At 35.8% G+C, this 25,416-nt stretch overlaps 1 protein-coding gene across 16 annotated transcripts in view; it reads right to left on the bottom strand.

Annotated features, from left to right (window-relative positions):
* TRDN (triadin) overlaps positions 1-25,416 on the bottom strand; it is a 411,085-nt gene that overhangs the window by 88,474 nt on the left and 297,195 nt on the right. For all 16 annotated transcript variants that reach the window (XR_010727714.1, XR_010727713.1, XM_066248538.1 and 13 more), the window contains 2 exons: positions 12,835-12,885; positions 5,903-5,953 (listed from right to left, as the gene is read on the bottom strand). Coding sequence is in view for 14 of the 16 variants with exons in the window: in XM_066248538.1 (XP_066104635.1) it covers positions 5,903-5,953; positions 12,835-12,885 (102 nt within the window). In the remaining 2 variants the exon portion in view is untranslated. The remainder of the gene's footprint in view (positions 1-5,902; positions 5,954-12,834; positions 12,886-25,416) is intronic.

Consider the following 25,416-nt stretch of genomic DNA (forward strand, 5'->3'; position numbering starts at 1 on the left):
TTGCTTCATCCAACCTTCTTTTAATTCTTTCTAGTGTAGTCTTCATTTGTGTTATTGTGTTTGTAATTTCTGCCTGTTTATTTTTTTTATGATTTCAGTGTCCTTTTAATGCTTACAATTTCTTTATGTAGGTGCTCATTAAGTCCATCCATTGTAGCTTTGAGATTTTTTTTTAAGAGAGTGAGAGTCAGAGAGAGGAATAGATAGGGACAGACAGGAACGGAGAGAAATGAGAAGCATCAATCATCAGTTTTTCGTTGCGACACCTTAGTTGTTCATTGATTGCTTTCTCATATGTGCCTTGACCGTGGGCCTTCAGCAGACTGATTAACCTCTTGCTCAAGCCAGAGACCTTGGATCTGAGCTGGTGAGCTTTGCTCAAACCAGATGGGCCCGTGCTCAAGCTGGCAACTTTGGGCTCTCATACCTGGGTTCTCCTCATCCCAGTTTGATGCTCTATCCACTGAGCCACCGCCTGGTCAGGCTGTAGCTTTGAGATCTTTAAGCATCCTAACAATCATTATTTTAAACTCTGCATCCAGTAATTTGATTACTTCCATTTCATCCAGTTCTTTTTCTGGGGATTTTTCTTGTTGATTCCTATGGCTCATGTTCCTTTGTCTTCCCATTGTTTCTGTGTATGGTTTGCATGCTTGTTCAAGTTGTGGTCTCCTTAACTAGTAGAGCCCTTTAAAGTCTTGATTTGCCTGCTGTCTGTTTGCTGATCTGAGCAAAGGGCTTAGTTGAAACTGTATTCATGAATGCGGTGGGTGTGACCTCTGAGAATCTGAAGGTGTGTTCTGCCAGTTACTCTCTGGGGGTGGGGTGCATTCTCAGTATGAAGAGGGAGGTGTAGCTCAGGTCTCCCTGGAAACCTGAGTCACTGCCCCTCCCCCTTACTTCCTCCATTCCACGATTTCTTTTGTGCAAATTGTAACTGGAGTGCTTTTTGGAGGTGGGACTCCTGGATCCACTTTAGGCTTGTGCTTTGCAGAGGGATCTACCCCTCCTCCAGCTATGGCAGCCTTTGCACTGGAGAATAAGTCAGCTTAATTTAGGTCATCCCAGGTACTCCTCTCCCCGTCTCTGTTTGTCTCGCTCTACCCACTTTCCTCATGCATGACCAGTCAGTCCTTTCAGCCCTTCTTGCCCCCGGAGTCCCAGGCAAGTGGCTGCAAGCGATATTTTTTGCTCTGTCCCTTTAAGGCACCCCAGCTGCTTTCCACATACAGAATTTTGCTCTTGTTCCCACTCAATGCTGCCTGGCTGTTTCCTCCAGTCCCTGGCTTTTCAGGCTGGGTCTCTGGTTCTGAGACTGAGGGCCCTTGCCTCTCAGGGTCTCTCTCCTTGTAATGAGAGTCCTTCTGGACTTTCAGCCTCAGCTTATCTTAGCTCTTGGGAGCAGTGGAGCACCACCACACTCTTGCACTTTCTACCAGGATCAGTATGGATTCTTCTGTGCTCCTTGGTTTTTGAGTCCTGTTCTTTTAGCCCAAAGTTGGTTTTTCATGATGATTGTTCCTAAATTAATTTGTAATCCAGTTTTGTGGTGGGAAATGACAGTCTGTGCATCTGCCTACTCCTCTGCCACCTTTGAGAATTAACTACCATTTTGTTTTGGATTTGCATCTGTGTGCATTGGAGATACTGTCTGAAATTTTTTTCTGCTAGTGTTTTTGCATGGTTTTGGTATCAGGGTAATAGTGGCTTCATAAAAATGAGTTCAGAAGTGTTTTCTACTTTTCAATTTTTAGAAAGAGTTTGGCAGGAATTGGCATTAACTCTTCTTTAAATCTTTGGTAGAGTTCAACAGTGAAGCCATTTGTCCCTGAGCATTTTTTTAATTGAGAAGTATTTGATTACAGAACCAATCTCTTTGCTCATTACTGATCTGTTTTGATTTTATATTTTTCATTACTCATCTTGGTAAGTTTTATGTTTCTAGGAATTTGTCTGTTTCTTCTATGGCATATAATTACTCCTTGATAGTCTCTTATGATTCCATTTATGTCTAGGCCATTAGTTTTAATGTTTTCTCTTTCAATTATGATTTTATTTATTTGACTCTTCACTCATTTTCCTTAATTTAGCCAAAGATTTGTCCATTTTGTTTATCTCTAAAAAACCAACCCTTAGTTTTGTACATTTTTTTATTCTCTATTTTATTTATTTTTGCTCAATCTCTATTATATCCTTCATTTTACTAACTTAGGGCTTAATTTCTTCTTTTTCTAGTTTCCTCAGGTATAAAGTTAGACTGGTTGGTCATTTGAAATCTTTCTTTTTTCCTAAAATAGGTGTTTATTGCTAAAAACTCCCTGTAAGTACTGCTTTTGCTGCCTTCTATATTTTGGGATGTTTTCATTTCCATCTGTTTGAAGATATTTTGTTACTTAACTTCTTTTTTTTTTGAGCCTCTAGTTTTATCAAGAGCATGTTGTTAAATTTTATATATTTGTAATTTTTTCCATTTAAATGTGCATATTATTATATCTCATATTTTTAGTGAACACCCAATGAAGCTTTTAAGGATTTATTTACTTGTAAAGTAAGAACAATTTTTTAAATTGATTTCTCTTTTAGTAAGAACTTGTTTGCATTGTGACAATATAATACATATATATATATATATATATATATATATATATATATATATATATATATATGACTGACTCCTATAATGAAAAGAAAGCTTAGTGTGGCAATACCTGTGACAGCTGAAATTAAAAGTTAATTTGTATATTATGATTATACTTTTTTTTGGTCAAAATATCCAAGTGCTGTAATTCACATTCAGTATCACAAGCCTAATTTGGATTGTTTGAGAGGAAAAATTATGAGATTCAATTTATAAAATTTAAGTCACATTACTAAGAGAAATGATCATCACTTAAATGGTAAAATAAAGATACTAACTATATATTTCATGCAGTTGCCTAACTAGGTGGTGGCTCAGTGGATAGAGCATTGGCCTAGGACACAGAGGACCCATGTTTGAAACACTGAGGTCACCGGTTTTAGCATGGGCTCACCTAGCCTGAGTGTAGGCTCACCAGGTTGAGCTCAGGGTCACTGAGTGTAGAATCATAGACATGACTCCATGGTCCTTGGTTTGAAGCCTAAGGTTGCTGGCTTGAGTCCAAGGTCACTGGCTTGAGCAAGGGGTCACTTGCTCTGCTGGGTATCCCCTCAACCTCCCCATCAAGGCACATATGAGAAAGCAATCAATGAACAGCTAAGGTGCTGCAATGAAGAATTGATGCTTCTCATCTCTCTCCCTTTCTGTCTGTCTCTTTCTTTGTCTCTCTCTCTCACTAAAAAAAAAAAAGGTGTATGCAGTTATTTGCAGCCTCAATCTTTAAAAGAAATAATAGAACAATATTAAAATAATAGTTCTTGTTATTGCACTTGACATTTTATACAAACCTTTGTTTACACATACTTGTTATTAAAATTAGGAAGAAAATTGTACAATAATGTAAAAATTCAGTGTTAATGAAATAGAGTATCTTTTAAAATTACATTTTTTCCAAAATGCTGCCGTCCTCACCATCATTATTTATGACCATGAACTGGCTGACCTTAGACTGACTACTAATGTGTAATAGAAAGATAAAGGAAGAGAGAGGATAACATTAGGTTGATATTTTCAGTAATCAGAAACTAAAATGAACACCAAGTGTTTTTAATGGAATCATGAATTGTTTATTTATATATGTAGTACATATGCATTTCTTTTGGTGAAAAAATTTTAAGTGACCTTTTTTAAATAAAATATATGGATATTTATAATATTCCTGTCTGTTCTTCATTTTTTTATATTTCTGTCTTAAACTGGCAAAATAATTATAACATTACTTAATAGCATAATTTCAATTCATATTGCTATGTAAACATCCATCTCAATCAACACTTAGATTCTATTAAAGAAATTTAGTTTCTTCAAAGTAAATTAATGTTCATATTTCACTATTAATTAATTCTTTGAATAATATAGTAACATTTCTATATTATCTATTATAATATAATAGATGTCTATTGGACATTTAACATAACATATAATAATCCTTTTGTAAGGCACAATAACCTATTTTATATATTATACCAGAATAATATAAAATATTCTTTAGCACCTAATTAACTGGTACCATCAGTGACTGTAAAAGTAAAGTTTTAGATATAATTATACATTTCCAAAGTAAAATATAAATGTCTTCATATGTTTGGAGTCCATGTTGCTTTTTAAAAGTTCAAGCACATACGTGGACCGAGGAAATAATCATGTTCTCTTGTATTTTATTAAATAACAATTTTGATTAAGATTCATTGCAAATTTTCAAAAATATAACTTAAGGGTACAGTTTTTATACATTGCTGTATGAACTACTGGGGACTTGCCATGTATCTTTCATTTCTCTGATTCATTCTCTGTCAGCTGTCCTTTTCCGCTGTTATTCCATATCTCTCACAAATCTAACATGTTTATACAAGTTCACCAAAAGTCTTTTTAAAAAAAAAATGCCAGTAAGTTGTATTATTTACCACTAAGTCCTTGGACATTGGTGTTGGGAAAAACTATCACAACATTATTGCTGGTTTGACCCGAATTTCACCAGGGCACCTGGAAGCTTCCCATTCTCACTCCTGCGCTTTGTAATGCATGCTCTGCTTGCCTTCCCCCAGCCAGAAGTGCTCAGTGACACAGCCTTGAGATAATAATGTGCTTATTGGGGCTATCTGGATGGGGTACATGATTAAAACCTATGAAGGCCTCTTGTGTATGTGACTGAACCTAGGAAGACCTCTGTGTATTCTTTTAATATTTTGGCACGCTGATGGGGTAATCTACTCATTTTACAGCCAGCCAAGACAAGCTTTTTAAGCAACTTCTCTCACTTATTAAAACTACTCCCAATCATTTCTGCCTTTCTTCACTTTCCCCCAGCCCTCCAGTGATGGAGGACCAGTTTCATATTTCACTCAGGAGGCTCCTGGCCAGGTTTGAGAGCAACAATTGGTCAATAGTTCATGCTTGCATATTTTCTCTTCAGGGAGAATATAGAAAAAGGCTCTATTTCCAATATTCAATACAGTAGATACATATTATGGTTTCAGTGGTTCATAAATATGTTCATTTTGACAACAAGAAGTATTAGAAAATTCTGAGTATCTTACCATGCCCATAGAAAGTACTGAGATCAATTAGAAACTAAATGAGTTACATTCACATTTTAGGGGACTAACTTGATGTATGGCATATCAGAATACAAATGACCTCAAGCCAAGTGTAATAAGGAGACAGGAGATGCAATAAAATGCAAGGGCAAGAGCACAATGTTTGATCTGGGAGGTCAGAGTTCTAATATTACCTCTGCTGGAAATTTCAATAACTTTGAAAAATTTCCTTACTATTCCCTTTATTTATTTATAAGATGAGGGTATTGAACTACAGTTTATGTCTAAGTTCCTCCTAGCCATAAAATTTGTTTAGGATTTTACTGTGTTTGAACTTACAGAATGGCATGTTATCACTGAGAAATGTTAAGTATTACATTTATCTTAAATCTTTGGTTTCCATGGCTATTCTTAATAAGTTTCAATTTGGGATTATAAAATATGGATTTCCCTCCAGAGACTGATAAAATCAGAATAGCATATGCATTTGTAAAAGCTTTTTCAATATTTCTGACATAGCTACCTTTTCCTTTGTTGTTTAATAATAGATTTTGAAATTTTATGCAAGAAAATAAGTCTTTTTTTCTTCACTCAAAAAATATGTGAGGGCCTATGAAAGTTATTAGTTTAAGAGCATTAAAAATAAATGATATATTACTTTATTATAAGTAACTGAATATTTAATAGGTAAATCAATGTATTTTCACATTTTATTAAACAGTATTACCTTTTTCCTTTAGGGAAGATGGCAACTTCACTTCTTTTCCCTTAATAGGCTCTGGAAAGAAACATTGAGCATTTATTTTCAGCCAAGATAAAAAAAATTGAGACTGCATATATAATAGAATCAGTGAGCGATCAGTAAAGTGAACTTGTGTGAAAATGATATGATTTTTTTTCAAAAACTATTTTAATCACACAGAGACAAAGATAAAAGTATAGCATAACACAAGCCATTTATTGATTATTTTTATTAAAATAAATGTAAATTGTTGAATGAGTTACGATCTATTTGTTCATTTAAGAGGATAGGCATTTGAATGGATGGGAACTTATTTTATCTGGAATTTTAAAAACCATGTGGCTTCAGTAGCCATGACCCCTCAAACAGTTATAATTATCACTTAATTTATTTCTATTAGCTTATTTTTTTCAAAAAATAAATACAGTGGTACCTTGAGATATGAATTTAATTTGTTCTGTAATCAAGCTCGTAAGTCAGTCAACTCGTATATCAAACTGCCGATACTAGACTCATGTGCCAACATGCCAACTAGCAGCAGTTTCTCGAATCATGACTCATATCTCAGAATTTCCTTGGATCTTGGAACAAAAATATGGACCGAGTCACACTCGTATCTTAAAAAAAAAACCGTATGTTGGTCTGTTTGTATCTCAAGGTATCACTGTAATCAAATTTAAAAATCTTACATATATTATATAAATTTGTTATTTTAGTTATGAGTCTCAAGTCAAATAAATTTCAAGAATAAGACTAAAATAAAATATGAGAGATAATTTCTTCTATGAACTCTCATCTTAAAAATGTCATCCTTGGTTTGAGTAAATAAAGCAAAATTTCATTAATTCTACTACATTCAAATACTAAGGGATTCTGATTATATCATGGATTCCAGAAATATATGTGAGCAATGTCTTGAACAACATTATATATTCACAACAACTTATATAAAAACATAAACCCATTTTCTACCTCCTCTACAACATTAAATCTCAGTATCTATTTTACTGACAAAAGTGACAATACAGTAGGAAAGGAAGACAGGAAATTATACTTTCAGCCCTTTGTTGCATTCTCACCTTATGGGAAATCAGAGAATATAATGATAGCATTTGTATGTTTATGACACTCAATCAATTCCTTAGTATTAATTGAATCCAAGTGGCTTTGGATGGTGTCCTGAATGAATTTAGGGGCTCTATCAAAATGTCCGCATCCTCCAAAGCAAGTTTTTGTGGGTTTGTTTTTTTGTTTTTTGTTTTTTTGATAGATAAACTATAACTTTAAATATCCATGTGTTTGTAGAATTTTTTTAAATGGCATGGTGAAAAAGAAATGTTTGTGTTGCTATTTATTGTGAAAAGTACAAATAAGGCTGATTTCTTTTTCTATACTTTAACATAAAAAGATGGGATAAAAGCTATGGACTGAATAAACATACTGGGAAGCTTCATTAACTTTTTTCTTTTTCAAGCCAGTGAGGGTCATTTACTGCTTTTGCATTTCTCAGCTAACCCAAAAGAATTAATGTATTGTGAAATGAGAAGTGGTGGTGGGGACGGATTCCCAGTGGGGAGGGAGAGCGCAACCCTGGAACTGCATGCAGGATTCAATAGTAAGCATATTTAGATGAGTGAGTGCATATGTTGGCATGAGATGAACATAGTTATATTAAGACCTAGGGAGAGGAACCCACGGGCTGGATTTGATTTTCTGGAGAAAGAAGGAAGAGGTAGAAATAACAGCTGTACTTTTACAGGGTGTTTGAAGGTTATAAACTCATAACATTAAATTTGGAAAAAGTTCTCTGAAAATAGAAGTGATTTTTATTTCCAAGTTTGCTAATGGAAAGATGGCTTCTGCTCTCAGGCTGGGTCATCTGCTGTACTGACTTTTCTGTAGCTTATTTTGTTTCCTTTTTGACTTCAAGGGGTTTGACCTGATCTAGGACATCCACAGGCTAATCTGAGAAGTCTCTAGATATCCAAGCAAGTGATTGAGATGTCAGGTCTGACAAACACTGAGGAGAGAATATTATATAGTAATTCTGCACTTCTGCATTAGAGAGTCTTGGTAGATACATCATTGATTTGGTGGTCAGCTTAAAGCATATTTTTAACTCATCTGTCTTGTTTCTTAGAAGATAAGCTTTGGAGAACATGTTTTTCTGTGTTTTTACAAATAGGATAGTTTCCTTGAATTTTTCTAAGATCCTACAGGAAGGTTTATTCATCTTGATTATCAGGATCTGGTACATATTTAAATGTGCTGTGGTATTAACCGGAATTCTGAAATAATTTGGGCAAGGAGGTTGTGATGAAGAAAAAGTTCACAACGGAATAAAACGACGGTTTTAGATTTTCCATTTCCCTACACTACCCCCCGAGACATCAGCAGTAATGAACTAGAGTGAGTGACCACAAAGAAGTATAGATCATTGGGGATCAATTTCAAGACCTCAGATAACTTAGCTCACCCATAGCTCTAACTTTTGTTTGACTAGTAGGAATGGATAGGAAAAAGCATGGTGAAGTCAGAAGTTGGGGGATCATTGGGTCCGTGGTCCTAAGCAACAGAATGTTAACAAAGATAAGCATTGCTGAGCATCCACTGGTATTAGATCCAAACATGCACTGGCCTGTCACAAAACTAGATGAATATTCCAGTGTCTATCATACTAATCCAATATCAGAGGAACCTAAGTGTGTTGTTACTATTGCATTCTTGGGAGAGGAGGAATTAACTAATTTCTTTTTTGCCTTGGTTGGGTTCAGTTTGAAGTTCCTCATTCATGGATGAATCTTGGATCCTCAGTTAAGTCAGACCAGCTATAAGAAGCAAGTGGTAATACAGTGTAGAGGTGGAGGCCAGAAGAAAATAACCAATAACAAGGGTGAGTAGCAGGATTGTCTGTTTCTAGGTGTCATGGCCACATATACCGGGCTCTGCCTTTGTGAGTGTGTTGAGAGGACTTATGTGAGTCCCCTTACTCAGGTAAGTCAGTGCCTGAACCCAACAGAAAAGCCAGCACGACATGTCTTTCTCCTGCTGTTTTTTTTTTTTTTGAACAATCATCGCTAGATCTTCTCTACACAACTTTAAATGAAGACACAAGCCTAATTATTATTTTTTCAATGCTCAATTTATTCATGGTTATCATATCCCAGGTAAATGTCCCAAATGATTTTGGGGTAATAATTCTGGTTTTAGAATTGGAGCGTTGTTTCTACATGGGTTCTAATATATACACAAAATGGAATCTATGAGAGACTGGCAAATGTAGGCCACCACTTAGCTGCATAATTTAAACAACTAACAATATACTATGACCTCAAGGCAGTAAGTGGCTTTCTAGTGAGTGAGTCTGCTGCATTTTGATTCTGCCGCGGCTCAGCAGGATGCTTCAAGGAACCGCTTTGGAAACAATAACAGGTATTTAATCACTGAAATCTTATAGGTAATCCTGAAAATTTTTAAAATGCTTTTGCAATGATAAATGATATCCAGAAAATAAAGAAAATGTGACAACATAATTATTCTAAAATAGCATTCAAGTTTTTATATAATAAAGATATTTAAAAGCATAAAGCATTAACTGAATAAAAAAGGTACATTTAAATAACTTTAAATCAATAATCATATGCATTAACCTTCTAGTGACTGTGGAGACATTTAGCAAATGGTAGAGGATTTAACATTGAGGAATAAAGTGTTCACTAGGATATTACTTTCAATTGTGCAGTAATAACATAACAATAGAAATTATTGGAGCTTACTTAGTGAAGTGGTCATTGTGGTTTTATTTATTTATTTTTTTTTAGCGAGAGATACAGAGAGAGAGACATAAAGAGGGACAATTAGGACAGACAGGCAGGAAAGGAAGGATATGAGAAGCATCAATTCTTTATTGCAGCACCTTAGTTGTTCACTGATTGCTTTCTCATATGTGCCTTGACTGGGGGCTACAGCAGAGTGAGTGACCCCTTGTTCAAACCAGTGACCATGGGCTCAGGCCAGCATCTTTGGGCTTCAAGGCAATGATTTTTGGGCTCAAGCCAGCAACTATGGAGTCATGTCTATGATCCCATGCTCAAGCCAGTGACCGGCACTCAAGCCAATGACCCAGCGTTCAAGCCAGCAACCTCAGGGTTTTGAACCTGGATCTTCCACATTCCAGTTCAATCTATCCACTGTGCCATTGCCTTTCAGGCTCATAGTAATTTTAAATCCTCTTAATAATGTTTTCTGGGACAGTGTTTTACAATTATAATTTAGGCTTTGGCACAAGCAGAGTATTTAAGTACCGTTTAGATATTTTTTTCTCCCAAAGTTAGAAGTGGGGAGGCAGTCAGACAGATTCCTGCATGCACCCAATGCAATCCACCTGTCATGCCCACCAGGGGGTGATGCTCTGCCCATCTAGGGTGTTGCTCTGTTGCAGCCAGAGCCATTCTAGCACCTGAGGTGGAGGCCATGGAGCCATCCTCAGCGCCTGGGCCAACTTTGCTCCAATGGAGCCTTGGCTGCAGGAGGGGAAGAGAGAGACAGAGAGGAAGGAGAGGGGGAGGGGTGGAGAAGCAGATGGGCACTTCTCCTGTGTGCCCTGGCTGGGAATCGAACCCAGGACTTCCATACTCCAGGCCGACATTCTACCACTGAGCCAACCAGCCAGGGTACCAGTTTAGATAAGCATTGGTGCCTGACAGATAGTTTTGGATTTAGGCCCCAAACTCATTTTTTTGAATGCTTTTATGTTAAACAATAGTTATGTGGTCCAAATATACCTGTGTCAAAACTGCAGTTCAAAATAAGTGTATTTTATATTACATTGGAAAGAGGGAAGGTTTATATTTTGCTAATTATGATTTGCAAATCATAAATGTATATATCTAAGTACGTGTATTTTTCTGGTAGTATGTTTCAATGACAACTTTAGTTTTCACATAGTCAAAGGCAATGCTTTTGTTAATTGTCAAATAACATGTGAGTAAAAAATGAGAAGGTGTATTTTCCAAAGTATAGGCAACCACTGCAGAAAAATAAACTAAACTCCTCTGTGGTAATTAAGGAGAGTCACCCCATTGGCAAAAGAACTAAGACTGTTCTCTCATCCTGCGTAGCCAACGTGTCTGTATCAAATAGATTTTCAAACTTATGTAGTGAGCTCTACATTCATAGCAAAGTTTCTTTGAAAAACACAAATATCAACACCCTATTTTAAGGAGCAAGCAGTATCTGTGTGAAAAATTAAAAGATAGACTATAAAATTCAACAGACTTGGCTTTCATTCTTGATTTTTCCTCTTACTTCACAGTGTAATACTGAGCAACTTGCTTGATCTATACCTAGATTCCACATTTATAAAAATTGAGATATCCTATACAGTTTGCAGAAATAAAATATGTAAAGTATATTTCACTGTCCCTGGACAAGAGCAGATGCCTGCTTCTGTACTTCTCCTAAACAATCCCATGTATTTGCCTGGACAATTCTTCTCGCTTGAATTCAACAATACTTCTTCACGAAAGCCTTCCCTGATTCCCCAGACTTACTTAGAATCTTTGATTATGTTCTTTTACAGCACATTGTTTATTACTTTTATGATTCTTATACATTAATTAATTATGTCATTAACACTATAAATATTAGATGGCAAAGATTATGGGTTTTTTTTGTATTCCTAGTGTTTAGAGAGCATGTGTTCTGATTACCAAATATTAGATACATAAAGAATAATTATTAAATGTGATATTGATTATTTCACATAAAAATTAAGGTAAATAACACAAGGTCTTGAAGTTTAAATAGGTGGCTTTCAACTAATTAGATAAATAGCTAGATAAATAGATAAGATTATACATATTACAAGTGTATGAATTCAGAAGAGTGTTTCAGTGAACATTGACATGTTTAAATGGGCATCATTCTTAGAAAGAGCCCTGAGATTTAGATGGACAGAGAGAAAAGTCAGTCCATTCAGGAGAGGAAAGTCACAAAATTTAAATAAGAATGTCATGTCTTTCATAGCAATATAAGCCTGACAAGTCTAAAGCAGACAACATGACTAAGCGAGTCTTCGAAAATAACAGAATTCACAACTCTGATTCCCAAGTTTCCCTCCCTATTCCCAGATTTGTCATCTCTTTTTCTCCAATGATTAACAAGTGCTTGGAAGGAGTGTGCACTAAATACATATTTTATGAACAGCTAAAAAGGGAAGAACCAGAGTGCATGAAGGTAAGACTTTCCTGTATTCTTCACTTTCCCTCTAACTTTTTTGTATAACCCTTTCATTCTTTAAGACAAATCCTTTCTCTCTTTTTTTCTTTTTCATTTTTGACATTGAAATCAAACCATTTTTCAGGTAATGGTGATCTGTAAGAAAGTATTTAAGGCACTGGTTGGCTGGATCAATGATAAAGTATCCACCCAGTGTGTGGATGTCCCAGATTCGATTCCCAGTCAGGGCACACTGAAGAAGCAGCCATCTGCTTCTCCTCCCTTCCCACTTCCCTCTCTCTCTCTTTTCACCTCCCTCAACTATGGCTTGCTTGATTTGAGCACATCAGCCTGCTCTTTGATGATGGCTCTCTCCAGCCTCTGCCTCAGGTGCTAAAAATAGCTCAATTGCAGGCATCAGCCACAGATGGGCAGAGCATTGTGGCCAGATTGGAATTGTCAGGTGAATCCCAATTGGGGAGCATGTGGAAGTCTGTCTCTCTGTCTTCCCTCCTCTCACTTTAAAAAAAAGAAAGGATTTGAGGGACAGGTAAATAAATATAAATTTTCAAATATATTACAGTGACTTATGGAATTTTGGCCCCTACATCTGCAAAGACAAGGACAAATGTACTATAGGCTCATTCAAATAATTTTGTTAATAAATTTTGAGTGTTATGTTGCATTGACTCTGTTACCTTGATCCTTCAGAATTGTAGAAGTCTTTCCAGATTTTTCTTTTCTAATTTCTGCAAGAAGAATCATGAAAAGAAAAGGTTACAAGGAATAATATACTTAAAAATGGAAAGCTTCTGTTGTGATTTGTTTATTGAGGCTTAAAAAAATTAAAGTGGTTCTGAGTTAATATTCAAAATACACATACAGACTATACTTTCAGGGAATATTTCTATAGTTTACAAAAATATAGATACACCCTTAATGGCAGTGGTCCCCAATCCCCAGGTCGTGGACTGGTACTGGTCTGTGGGCCATTTGGTATTGGTCCGCAGAGAAAGAATAAATAACTTACATTATTTCCATTTTATTTATATTTAAGTCTGAATGATGTTCTATTTTTTATTTTTTTATTATTATTTTTTTAAAATTTTTCTGAAGCTGGAAACAGGGAGAGACAGTCAGACAGACTCCTGCATGCGCCCGACCGGGATCCACCCGGCACGCCCACCAGGGGCGACGCTCTGCCCACCAGGGGGCGATGCTCTGCCCATCCTGGGTGTCGCCATGCTGCGACCAGAGCCACTCTAGCGCCTGAGGCAGAGGCCACAGAGCCATCCCCAGTGCCCGGGCCATCTTTGCTCCAATGGAGCCTTGGCTGCGGGAGGGGAAGAGAGAGACAGAGAGGAAAGCGCGGCGGAGGGGTGGAGAAGCAAATGGGCGCTTCTCCTGTGTGCCCTGGCCAGGAATCGAACCCGGGTCCTCCGCACGCTAGGCCGACGCTCTACTGCTGAGCCAACCAGCCAGGGCGATGTTCTATTTTTTAAAAATGACCAGATTCCCTCTGTTATATCCGTCTAAGACTCATTCTTGATGCTTGTCTTGGTCACGTGATACATTTATCCATCCCACCCTAAAGGCCGGTCCGTGAAATATTTTCTGACATTAAACCGGTCCGTGGCCCAAAAAAAGTTGGTGACCACTGCTTAACGGGATAGGTTACCCATTAAGCATTGAACTAAATATGCAGACAATAGAAAATAAGCCCATGAATTATTATCACAAGAGCAAAATTATGATAAATACAAAAAAAGGGTACAAAATGCTATGAGCTGGTGGCCCTCACCAGTTGACTCAGCTGTAGGGTGTCAGCCCAGCATGTGGAAGCACCCAGCTGCTGCTCCACCTTTCCCCCTCTCCTTTCTCTCTATCTCTTTCTTCCCCTCCCACAGCCAGAGCTCCATAGAATCGTGGGCTGGCTACGTGGCCTCTGCTTCAGGCACTAGAATGGCTTCAGATGCAGCAGAGCAACAGCCCAGATGGCCAGAGTTTCACTCCCTGGTGGGCATGCAGGATGGATCCTGGTTAGGTGCATGCTGAAGTCTGTCTGCCGTCCCCTGCTTCTCACTTTGGAAAAAAAAATGCTATGGGCTTTGGAAAAAAAAGGTAAGGGTAACAGTAACAGCTAACATCATCTATTCGGTGTTACAGGAAATGTTCTCTACTGTTTTGTCATCCAGCATTTACAATAACCCCTGTAAAGTAGGTAAGTCCTATCATTATTCTGGCTTTTCACATAAAGGAATTAAGTAAATTTCCCGAGCTCATGAAGTTCTTAAATAGGAGAGCTGGGACTTAAATGAATGTTTTGCTGAATTCAACCACAAAGATACTGGCTCTGAATGATAGAATCTGGAAAGGCTTTGGCAAGTGGTACTGAGGCAGACCTTGAAAGATGGAAAGGAATTAAACCAACAGAGACGGAGTGAAGGGGAAGACACATTTTAGAAGGACAGAGAGAGAAGAAAGCCTGGGCTGGGCAGTCTGTCCGTTTGGTTTTATAATTCACTTGTAACTAACAGACTGCAGTACAAGTGATGTTGTATAACCTGCTAGGTTAAAGCATGAAAGGCCATGCAACTCCCACCTGCTTCTCTAGAAACAGTAGTTCTGGGGTAGTCAGAACCATATACATATACTGACACCACCCTGTAGTACAGTGGAGGAGACATATTGGTAGTCCCGTCAGCAGCCCGAGTTGAGCCAGCCTACCTGGACATCCAGAAGTTGGTTAATTTAGATGACTAGAGCTCAAGTCTACATCTAACTTCAATCAAATGAGATACTTGAGTGAAAACTGTCTAGTTGATCTCTCCTAAATTCCGGAATCTCTGAATCATGAGCAAAGTAAAACCAGCTGTTATTTTATACTAGTAAGTTTTGGAGGAGTCTGTATACAGCAAAGTCCATGAAACTGTCAGCTAATGAATAAAAAATATTACACCATGTGCCATTTAAGTTTACCATTAGAGATATATAGATAGAGAAATTATTAATGCTACTTTCAAAATGAGGGAATTTTTCAGTGAGAAGATGTTAATTGGGTCTAAAATTTCACTGGTCAGGAAATGCAAATTTAACAGTATAAAGGAGTAAAATGTAAATCTGATTATTAAAATATATGAGGATCAGATTAAAGAAGAATTCCTTAAATTGTTATTTGGTTTACAGAATGATGATCTGCCCTCAATTAAGGTATGAAATGTTGACAAACAGGCTTTTGGAGGAAGATATGATCTTTCTTTTAAAAGTTTTCTTTGTTAACAAGGCACCCAAAAAGGCAATGTCTAGCAATCAGTTGAAAGTACCAATGAAGTGCAGATTATATGCCAAGTTTTTTAGAAGGAAAGCAATCTGTAGTCTTATTTATAAATGGAAACCATCAATGCAACCATTAGCATGATTTCTAAAATGTCCCTCCAAATCTCATTTACTTTGTTCACACAGATCGACTTGATTTAATTAATAAACTAAGTATAAAAAGTAAAATAAACCAGAAAGTTAAAAATTGTTTTCTTAATACATGTAAGTTAAAAAAATACTTCAGTCCTGTATTATAACATCTTAGTTTTATGCTTTGAATTCAATCTTATATAAGTTGCTTATCAAGTTCATTATCAGTTTATTATTTGTGACATTCAGCTATTAACAAAAGCAGTTCTGTTAAAGCATTTTAGTTTGACATCAATGTCAAATATAGCTAGATTGGAAAAACAAAACAAAACAAAACACCAAACCTGAAATTGGAAGATTTAAAAAGTACCTAACAGAATCAGCAGGCAGCTCAGGCTCCTGGAGATGTAAAAACCCAAACTCAAAATTCTTAACATTTTTTACCCAGCTAAGTCTAGAAGTACTTGGAAATATCATGTCAGAAATTGAATTTCTTACCTCTTTTGTAGATATAAGAAGCCTACTGATATAATATAGTTTTCATAAACACGATGAATAAAATCAAAGTGTCAACTGTTTGGAGTTTTCTTTGATGGAAGGAATAGCCATATCTAGAGCTCTATCCATAATTTCAATAGTACCAGATAGTTTCCCAGACTATGACTATTAGTGTACATCACATCACACAGCAGCAAAACTATTAAATTTATTTCATAATACTGCCAATGTTTTTTAAAGTGATACTACGTTTCTGGAAGTGATTTTATTTTTAGAAATTGCATACATTTTTAATAATTAATATGTGAGTGTCCTAGCTATACCTGTCATTGTTCATGTTCATTTGGACATAAATTTTGACAATCCAAGATATTAGAGTAAAAGAATTTTATAGCATTGATATATCTTTTCCAAACCCCAAAATATAAATTTTATAAATAAATACAGAGATAAATACTCTCAAATTGTTTAAATCGCCCTGGCCGGTTTGCTCAGCGGTAGAGCGTCGGCCTAGCGTGCGGAGGACCCGGGTTCGATTCCCGGCCAGGGCACATAGGAGAAGCGCCCATTTGCTTCTCCACCCCTCCGCCGCGCCTTCCTCTCTGTCTCTCTCTTCCCCTCCCGCAGCCAAGGCTCCATTGGAGCAGAGATGGCCCAGGCGCTGGGGATGGCTCTGTGGCCTCTGCCCCAGGCGCTAGAGTGGCTCTGGTCGCAACATGGCGACACCCAGGAGGGTCGCAACATGGCGACGCCCAGGATGGGCAGAGCATCGCCCCCTGGTGGGCAGAGCGTCGCCCCCTGGTGGGCGTGCCGGGTGGATCCCGGTCGGGCGCATGCGGGAGTCTGTCTGACTGTCTCTCCCTGTTTCCAGCTTCAGAAAAATGCAAAAAAAAAAAAAAAAATTGTTTAAATCATTTAAAATACTGGTTGTGATTTTCATTAGAGAAAATAAAATATATTGATGTTTTATCTATATTAATGTAAGAGTTTGATTTTACTGAGGACACTGTCCATTAACTTTGTAATTAAGTATGACTTGATCAGAAATACATCTTCAACTTTCTTTTTTCCTAATGATACATTTAATCATTTCTTATTCTATGGGGCTAATAAATTTGGCACATATATTTCTTAAATTTTTAAATATTTTTCTCTAAATATCTATTTAAAAACCCTTTATGTAAACATTAACCAATTTTACAATCAATGAACCAAATTGACGCATCATCAACCAGAGTCCACAATTTTCATTAGGGTTAACTCTTAGTTTTATACATTCTATGGACTTTTGACAAATGTTTAATAATATACATCTACCAATATTGTAGGCTACAGAATAGCTTCACTTCTCTAAAAATCCTCTGTAGTCCATCTATTTATTGCTCCCTATTTGCAAACCTGTGTCAAACACAGAACTTTTTACTATCTCTATACTTTTGCCTTATTCACAATGTCATGTAGGTGGAGTTATGCAATATTGTCTTCTGTCACTTAGAAATAAAATTTAAAGTTCCTCCAAGTTTTGTTTTATTTTTTGTGGTTTGACAGCTTGTGCATTTTTAGCACTGAATAAAAGTTCTATTTTATGGATGTACCAGAGTTTATTTATCCATTCACCTATTGAAGAATATATATGTTGATTCCAAGTTTTAACAATTATAATAAATTTGGTATAAACATTTATGTGCATATTAGTAAACAAAAGATATCAACTCATTTGTGAACATAACAAGGAGTATAATTGCTGTATTGTATGGTAAGAGTACATTGAATTTTGTAAAAGAGAACCACCAGACTGTCTTCAAAAGTGTTCAATTTTGGATTCTTTTCAGCAATTCATTCGAGTTCCTGTACATCTTCCCACTATTTGATGTTGTCAACGTTTTGGATTTTAGCCATTCTAATATGTACATGGTAGTATTTTTTTTGTTTTAATTTGCAATTTCTTAATGATGTATATAATATTGAGCATATTTTTTCTTATGCTTATTGCCATCTGAATATCTTTTTTTGGTGAGGTATTTGTTAAGATCTTTGCCCATTTTGAAAATGGGTAGTTCACCTTCTTATTGTTAAATTTAAGAGTTCTTTGTGTATTTTGGATAATAGTCCTTTATCAGATATGTATAAATATTTTCTTCCATTCTTTGTCTTGCCTTCAAATATTCTTGACATTATCTTCTGCAAAGCAGTAAATTTAATTTTAATGAAGTTCAGCTTATCATTTTTGTTAATGGATTGTGCCTTTGATGTTGTATCTAAAAAGTCATTGCCAACCCCAAGACGACCTAGATTTTCTCTTATGTTTTCTTCTAGAAGTTTTTATAGCTTTATGTTTAAATTTATGCCTATAATTCACGTTGTATTGATTTTTTTGCAAAGAATGAAGTGTATGGGTCTAGATTTTTTTTTTTTTTTTTTGCTTGTTGCTGTCCAATTGATTGAGTACCTCTTGTCTTTCTCTATTGAATTGTTTTTGTTCCTCTGTAAAGGATAATTTTACTCTATTTTTGTAGTTCTATTTCTGAATTATTCTGTTTCATTAATCTATCTGTCTGTTCTTTTACCAACATCACACTGTGTTGATAGCTGTAGCTCTGTAGTGTTGAAGTCCAGTAGTATCAGTTTTCTGACTTTTTTTTTCTCCTTTAATATTGTCTTAATTTTAATTCTGGGTCATTTTTCCTCCACAAAAACTTAAAATTGGTTTTTTTAAATATCCAAAATATCAATATACTCTGGGATTTTATTATGATTGCACTGAATCTACAAAACAATTTGGGAAGAACTACTATCTTGACAATTTTGAGTCTACTTACCCATGAACATAGAATATCTCTTGATTATTTATTTCTTTCACCAGAGTTTTGTAGTTTTCTTCACGTATATTCTGTACATATTTTGTTAGATTTATATATGAATACTTCATTTTTTGGTGTTAATGTAAGTTGTATAATAATTTTTTTTTTTTGTATTTTTCTGAAGCTGGAAACGGGGAGAGACAGTCAGACAGACTCCCGCATGCGCCCAACCGGGATCCACCCGGCACGCCCACCAGGGGCGACACTCTGCCCACCAGGGGGCGATGCTCTGCCCCTCCGGGGCGTTGCTCTGCTGCGACCAGAGCCACTCTGCCTGGGGCAGAGGCCAAGGAGCCATCCCCAGCACCCGGGCCATCTTTGCTCCAATGGAGCCTTGGCTGCGGGAGGAGAAGAGAGAGACAGAGAGGAAGGGGGGGGGGTGGAGAAGCAAATGGGCACTTCTCCTATGTGCCCTGGCCGGGAATCGAACCCGGGTCCCCCGCACGCCAGGCCGACGCTCTACCGCTGAGCCAACCGGCCAGGGCCAAGTTGTGTAATATTAATTTTGTTCATTCCAGTTTCTCATTGTTAGCATATTGGACAGCAATTGCCTTTTACATATTAACCATGTATTTTCCAACCTTGTTAAAATCACTGACTAGTTCCAGGTTTTTTCTTGATTCCTTGGGATTTTCTACATAGAGAATCACATCAAATGTGAACAAAGAGTTTTATTTCTTCCTCTCAAATGATATAACTTTTATTTTATTTTCTTGTGCTAACTAGTACTACCAACACAATGGTGAATAAGTATGGTTAGAGGGAACATCCTTGGCTTATTCTTTATCTTAGTAGGGAAGCTTCTAGTTTCTCTTTATTAAGCATGATGTAAGATATAGGTTTCTTTGTAAATATTCTTTATCAAGTTAAAGAAGTTCCTTTATTTCTAGTTTGCTAAAATAGTTTATTAAGAATGGGTGTTGAATTTTGTCAAATGATATTTTATGTATACTGACATACTTTTTATAGTTTTATGTGTTTCTTCTTTAGCTTGTTGATGCGATTGATTATAATAATTTATTCTCAAATGTTGAACCAACCTTGCATAGTTGAAATTAATCCCTCATGGTCATGATGTATAATTTTTTATACATTGTTTGAATTGATAATATTTTAGGTTTTTGTGAACTATAAAAAAAATATAACAATACTTTAAACTTTTTCATGTAAAGGTACATTTAAAAGAAAGTTGAAGTCTAAGACTCTCAAAAAATTTTGAGTAGAGTAAAACAAAAGTTAATGCCTTTTCAACATACTAGACACTGTCCTTATCTTTTAAAAAGATAACCTTGATTTATTTAATAAATATTTGTCCAATGTCTCATTTGTGCTTGGAGCTGGAAAAACAAGATGTTTGCCTGAAGTTCATCTTTGCTGGAATGCATCTACATAGACAAATTAACTACAATAATAGAGACACCCACACAGGGCTCTGGGATGAGAGCAGAAGGACTCACAAACTCGACCTGATGGAATCAGAAAAGATCTTACAAAAACTGGCATTTGTGGTGGATTCTGAAATTGGATATATAGATTGCCATCAAAGAACATTGAAAAGAAAGCTGCAACCTAAGAGATTACATAAGCAAACCACAGAGTATGAAATTCATGTGGCAAGATTGCTGGATATACAAAATGGGAGAGAATCACTGAGGATTGGAGGTGAAGGAACCTGAAGAAGCATCCTAAATTTTTAAATTTATATCTTTCCAATAATGAATAGTCTTTAGACTCTAGAGCTAAATTCAATTAATTTTTAAACATTTGCTCATAAGAGAATATGATGTATGCTGAATTGAATGACAGTGCATAGAAAATCATTGTCATTTTGTTTGGAAATAGTCTGAAACTGAAACCTCCAGTCACCCCCAGTTGTGTTGTCTATATTCTTCTGTCTTCAAAGACAATATGTTATTTTTCATAGTTTCTTTTGTGTTGGTATCATGTGCATAAATTCTATATTCTATATATCAATTTTTACTGATTCTTATAACTAAAGTACTATTTAGAGACTCTTCATGTCATTTAAAAGAACATGCTTAGCCCCAGATATATGCTTTTGAAAATTTAGGTGTAATTAGAGTGTATAGTTTGAAATTTAATCAAATACTTAATATAGTGATTTATTAAATAGATTTATATACTACTTAAAAATATTTTCATTTTGAATTTGAATCTGACTTTTCTGTTCATATTTTTGTACAGATTGTACCTGCAATCAGAAAAATAAGACTATTCTTCAGCATTTTGGGTAAAGTAGAAATGTCGCAGAAATGCTTACAAATGAAGATACTCTAGAGATTGAAAGTCCTCTAGAGATTGCCTAGTCAAATAATCTTGGCTTGTAAAAGAAGCTTTACAAAGTAAGTAACTAGCCTAACATCGCAGAATAAATTCCTGGAAGTGCTAAACTACACCCTGTGTTTCATTTTGAAAAAGCTTTATACTCTATATTGTTAAAGGTTAATATTTCTAATCACTGTTGGTTTTCATCAGTTATTTCTTTTTTAAGAAGCAACAATACAAATGTTAAATCTAAGTTAAAAATTGTTCACCGTAATAGTTATTGCCAATACTCTTAAATGAGAATATAGATAATTTGTATGTGTTACCTGACACATGCTCTCTCTCACATAAAAATCAACTAAAATTAAATCCAGAATTTTCAAGGTATAATGATGAAGTAACTTTTAATTTGTACTTTGCTATTTCATAATTCTAAGGAAATATATACTGATTTTTAGGGGTTTTTTAAGAATTGCTTTTCAATTAGCATATATTCTTAAAAAATAGGGCTGTGATAGTCAATAAGGTGCAAGTAAATTTTAATTATGAGGTATATAAAATTGTCATGCTCATCCTTGAAATTATTTGACCGAGAACTTGTAATTTTATTAATAATGGTAAGAAAGCAACAGGGGCTAGTGATTTAATATGATTTCTGCAATTTGATTTCTAGAGAATGGAGCTTAAACTCCATTAATTTGTTTGAAAATATGACATCATAACTGATTTTATGTACTTTTATTCAATATAATGTATGCCAAGACTTTTTTCCCCCTGAACAGGACTTTAATAGAAAATCATTTTATAAGTGAAAGAAAACTGTCAATAAAATCATTTTCACAGAAAACAATTTTTGTTCTGGCTACTCAGCTTTGTAACTTAGCAGCTTATAATATACTTTCCTTGGAAAATTTCTAAGGAATAAATGGGAACAAACCCAAATGTGGCTTCAGGATAACAGCAGAAATGCAAGTAAACAATATAGAAAAAGAGTCACAATTAACACTTAATGGTCTTGCGCTTGTGAGGAGGTGTTTTCTTGGTGCATTAGATGGTAAACTTTAAAATGTATTTCCGAACCTAGCCAGTTGGCTCTGTGGTAGAGTATTGACCTAGCGTGTGGAAGTCCCAGGTTCGATTGCCAGTCAGGGCACACAGGAGAAGCACCCATCTGCTTCTCTACCCTTTCCCCTCTCCTTTCTCTCTATCTCTCTCTTCCCTTCCGCAGCCAAGGCTCCATTGGAGCAAAGTTGGCCCAGGCATTGAGGATAGCTCCATGGCCTCTGCCTCAGGTGCTAGAATGGCTCCAGTTGCAATGAAGTAACCACGTAGATAGACAGAGCATTGCCCCCTAGTGAGCATGCTGGTGGACCTGGTTGGGCATATGTGGGAGTCTGTCTTTCTGCCTCTCTGTTTCTCACTTCAGAAAAATACAAAATAATAATAATAATAATAATAATAATAAAAAAAAATGCATTTCCACAGCCTTTTATGTAAGGTAATGTAGCTTGTCAAAGAAACAGAGAAAGTTGATTTTTCTCTATAAAGACCAAAATTTTTATCTTAAATTATTTATATTATGTAATTAAAACTATATTTACATTCTAAATTCTGGTAATGGTGATCAACATTTTATATTAGGAAAGGTAGGATTTGTGTAAGAATTTTCATTATGAAGAGAATAAAAATGACCAATTACAGATTTAGGTATGTGTTAAAGAGCTACCAACATAATATTAAGATGTAGATAATAATCAAGAATACACACTCTACATTATTTAAGAATTATTAAATTAGTCTGACCAGGTGGTAGTGAAGTGGACAGAGCATCGGAATAGGATGCAGAATATCTAGGTTCAAAACCCCGATGTCACTGACTTGAGCGCAGGCTCATCTGGCTTGAGCACAGGCACACCGGCATGAATGCAGGGTCAGTGGCTTGAGTGTGGGATTATAGTATTGACTCCATGGTCGCTGGCTTGAGCCCAAAGGTCGCTGGTTTGAGGCCTAAGATTGCTGGCTTGAGCCTAAGGTCTCTGGCTTGAGCAAGGGCTCACTTGCTCTGCTGGAGCCCCCTGGTCAAGGCACATATGCAAAAGCAATCAATGAACAACTAAGGTGCTGCAATGAAGAATTGATGCTTTTCATCTCTCTTCCTTACTGCCTGTCTGTCCCCTTTCTGTCCCTCTCTGTCTCTCTCTGACATTAAAAAAATAAAGATAAATTATATAAAGTATTGTCAAAGAAGTCTGAAGTTCATTAAGTTCAAAGATCACATGAACTTTCTTCATATTACAATTTGAGGTTTAAGAAGTGGTTTATAATAGCATTCTGTGAGCTTAGGTGAAGATTGTTGGAAGTTGACTCAAGACAAAGTTTAAGAATTATAAGATAGGTGAAGGAAGAACACACATTTGATATAAAAAAAAAGTTTGTTGCTTTTAAAACCTTAAAGATGGGTAAAATAACCATTAAAAAACTACTTTGACCTGGGGTGGGAACATACAATACCATGTACAGATGATGCATTACAAATTGTATACCTGAGAATTATACAATTTTATTAATCAGTGTCACCTCAATAAATTCAATAGAAAAAGAAACTACTTTGATGAATATTAGAAGGGGCAGAGTACAGTTAGAGTAAGAGTGACACATTGCTCCTGGGCATGTTGTCTGTCCTGGAAATAAAAAATAGCTTAATTTAGTCCATCTGCCAACCAGTTTTTCTGACCTGAGAGTTAGGAAGGTAAATTTAGTGGTAAGAATGGTGATCATAGTATGAAGTACAGGGTGAGGTTTCTGCGGCAGTCTTATAGATTTAGCATGCTTTTTTTTTTCCATAAAATACCCAGAGTCTAAAAAAAAAAAAACCAAAAAAACAGAAGGTAAAACAGGTCACAATAGACAGAGGAGTAGTTCATTTTCATGATAATTGAAAAGCTGAATATTTTTATGGAAATAAGAATTTGGGCATTATAATCTCTCTGTGTGACTTGTACTTGCCTATAGCATATTTTGTATAAAATAAGGGTGCTCAAATTACACATTAGCTTATTAGAGAAAATGGATCATTAATAACAAAGAATCATTAACTTTTGAGATTATGGTACAGCATGATTGTGTGTCTCATTGCACTGTTTCCAAATCTTATCAATGTTGTTGGCACGCATTGCTCCTTTATTGGGCTGAAGTTCTCTTTAGTATTGAATGACATTCTGACCAGTAATATTTGAATCATGTGAACCAAATTTTACATGGCAGGAGGAGGTGCCCTGCAGATCAGTGTAACAATAACACACCTTTTTTTACTACGTTGCTCTGTCATGCTAAATAGGATTTAGACCTGTCTCTATTAAGATGAAGAGAGTGGGGAGAAACATCGTGTGAAAGAAGAGACTAGACAGAAATTGCCTATATATGAGATCAAATAACTGAGAACATTCTAAAAGTATTAAGTAAGAGTAAGAAAAACTGAAATGTGTTATGTGAGCAAGTGAAACAGTGGAGAATTTAAAAGAGTTATCTTGAAAATATATAAAATATATAAATAAGCAGAAGACACTGTTTTACATGATTTTCGTGGGCCCCATATGTAGATTATCTTCTTTCTAAAGCCCATGTCGCCTGACCTGTGGTGGCGCAGTGGATAAAGCGTCGACCTGGAAATGCTGAGGTCGCCGGTTCGAAACCCTGGGCTTGCCTGGTCAAGGCACATATGGGAGTTGATGCTTCCAGCTCCTCCCCCCTTCTCTCTTTCTCTGTCTCTCTCCTCTCTAAAATGAATAAATAAAATAAAAAAAAATACCTACGTCAAAATAATTATAAAAAATAAAAAATAAAAAAATAAAGCCCATGTCATGTTCTTCACACCCATTCCCCAGCGCCTAGTCTGTTGTGGGCGCTCAATAAATATTAAACAACTAAAGTGCAAAATATTGTTGAGAAGTTTGGGATTCAATGAAACCAATAGTAAATTGTTATTATCATTTAACATTTATTGAGAGTCAACAGCATGTTTGTTCACATGGCTATTTTATAATCACATATTAAACAAATTATTTAATACAATTTATATTAACTAAATGTTCAGGTTTAGTCCATTGTTCTTAATTGCAAAAAAAAATTTTAATAAAGTTGACAATGAAATATAAACATTTATCATTTAAATAAATAAATTTCCTTTAGGGAAATTATTACTTATGATATTGACATTCACTTGAACGT

This window comes from Saccopteryx bilineata, chromosome 12 (genome assembly GCF_036850765.1).
Source record: "Saccopteryx bilineata isolate mSacBil1 chromosome 12, mSacBil1_pri_phased_curated, whole genome shotgun sequence".
Lineage (NCBI taxonomy): Eukaryota > Metazoa > Chordata > Mammalia > Chiroptera > Emballonuridae > Saccopteryx > Saccopteryx bilineata.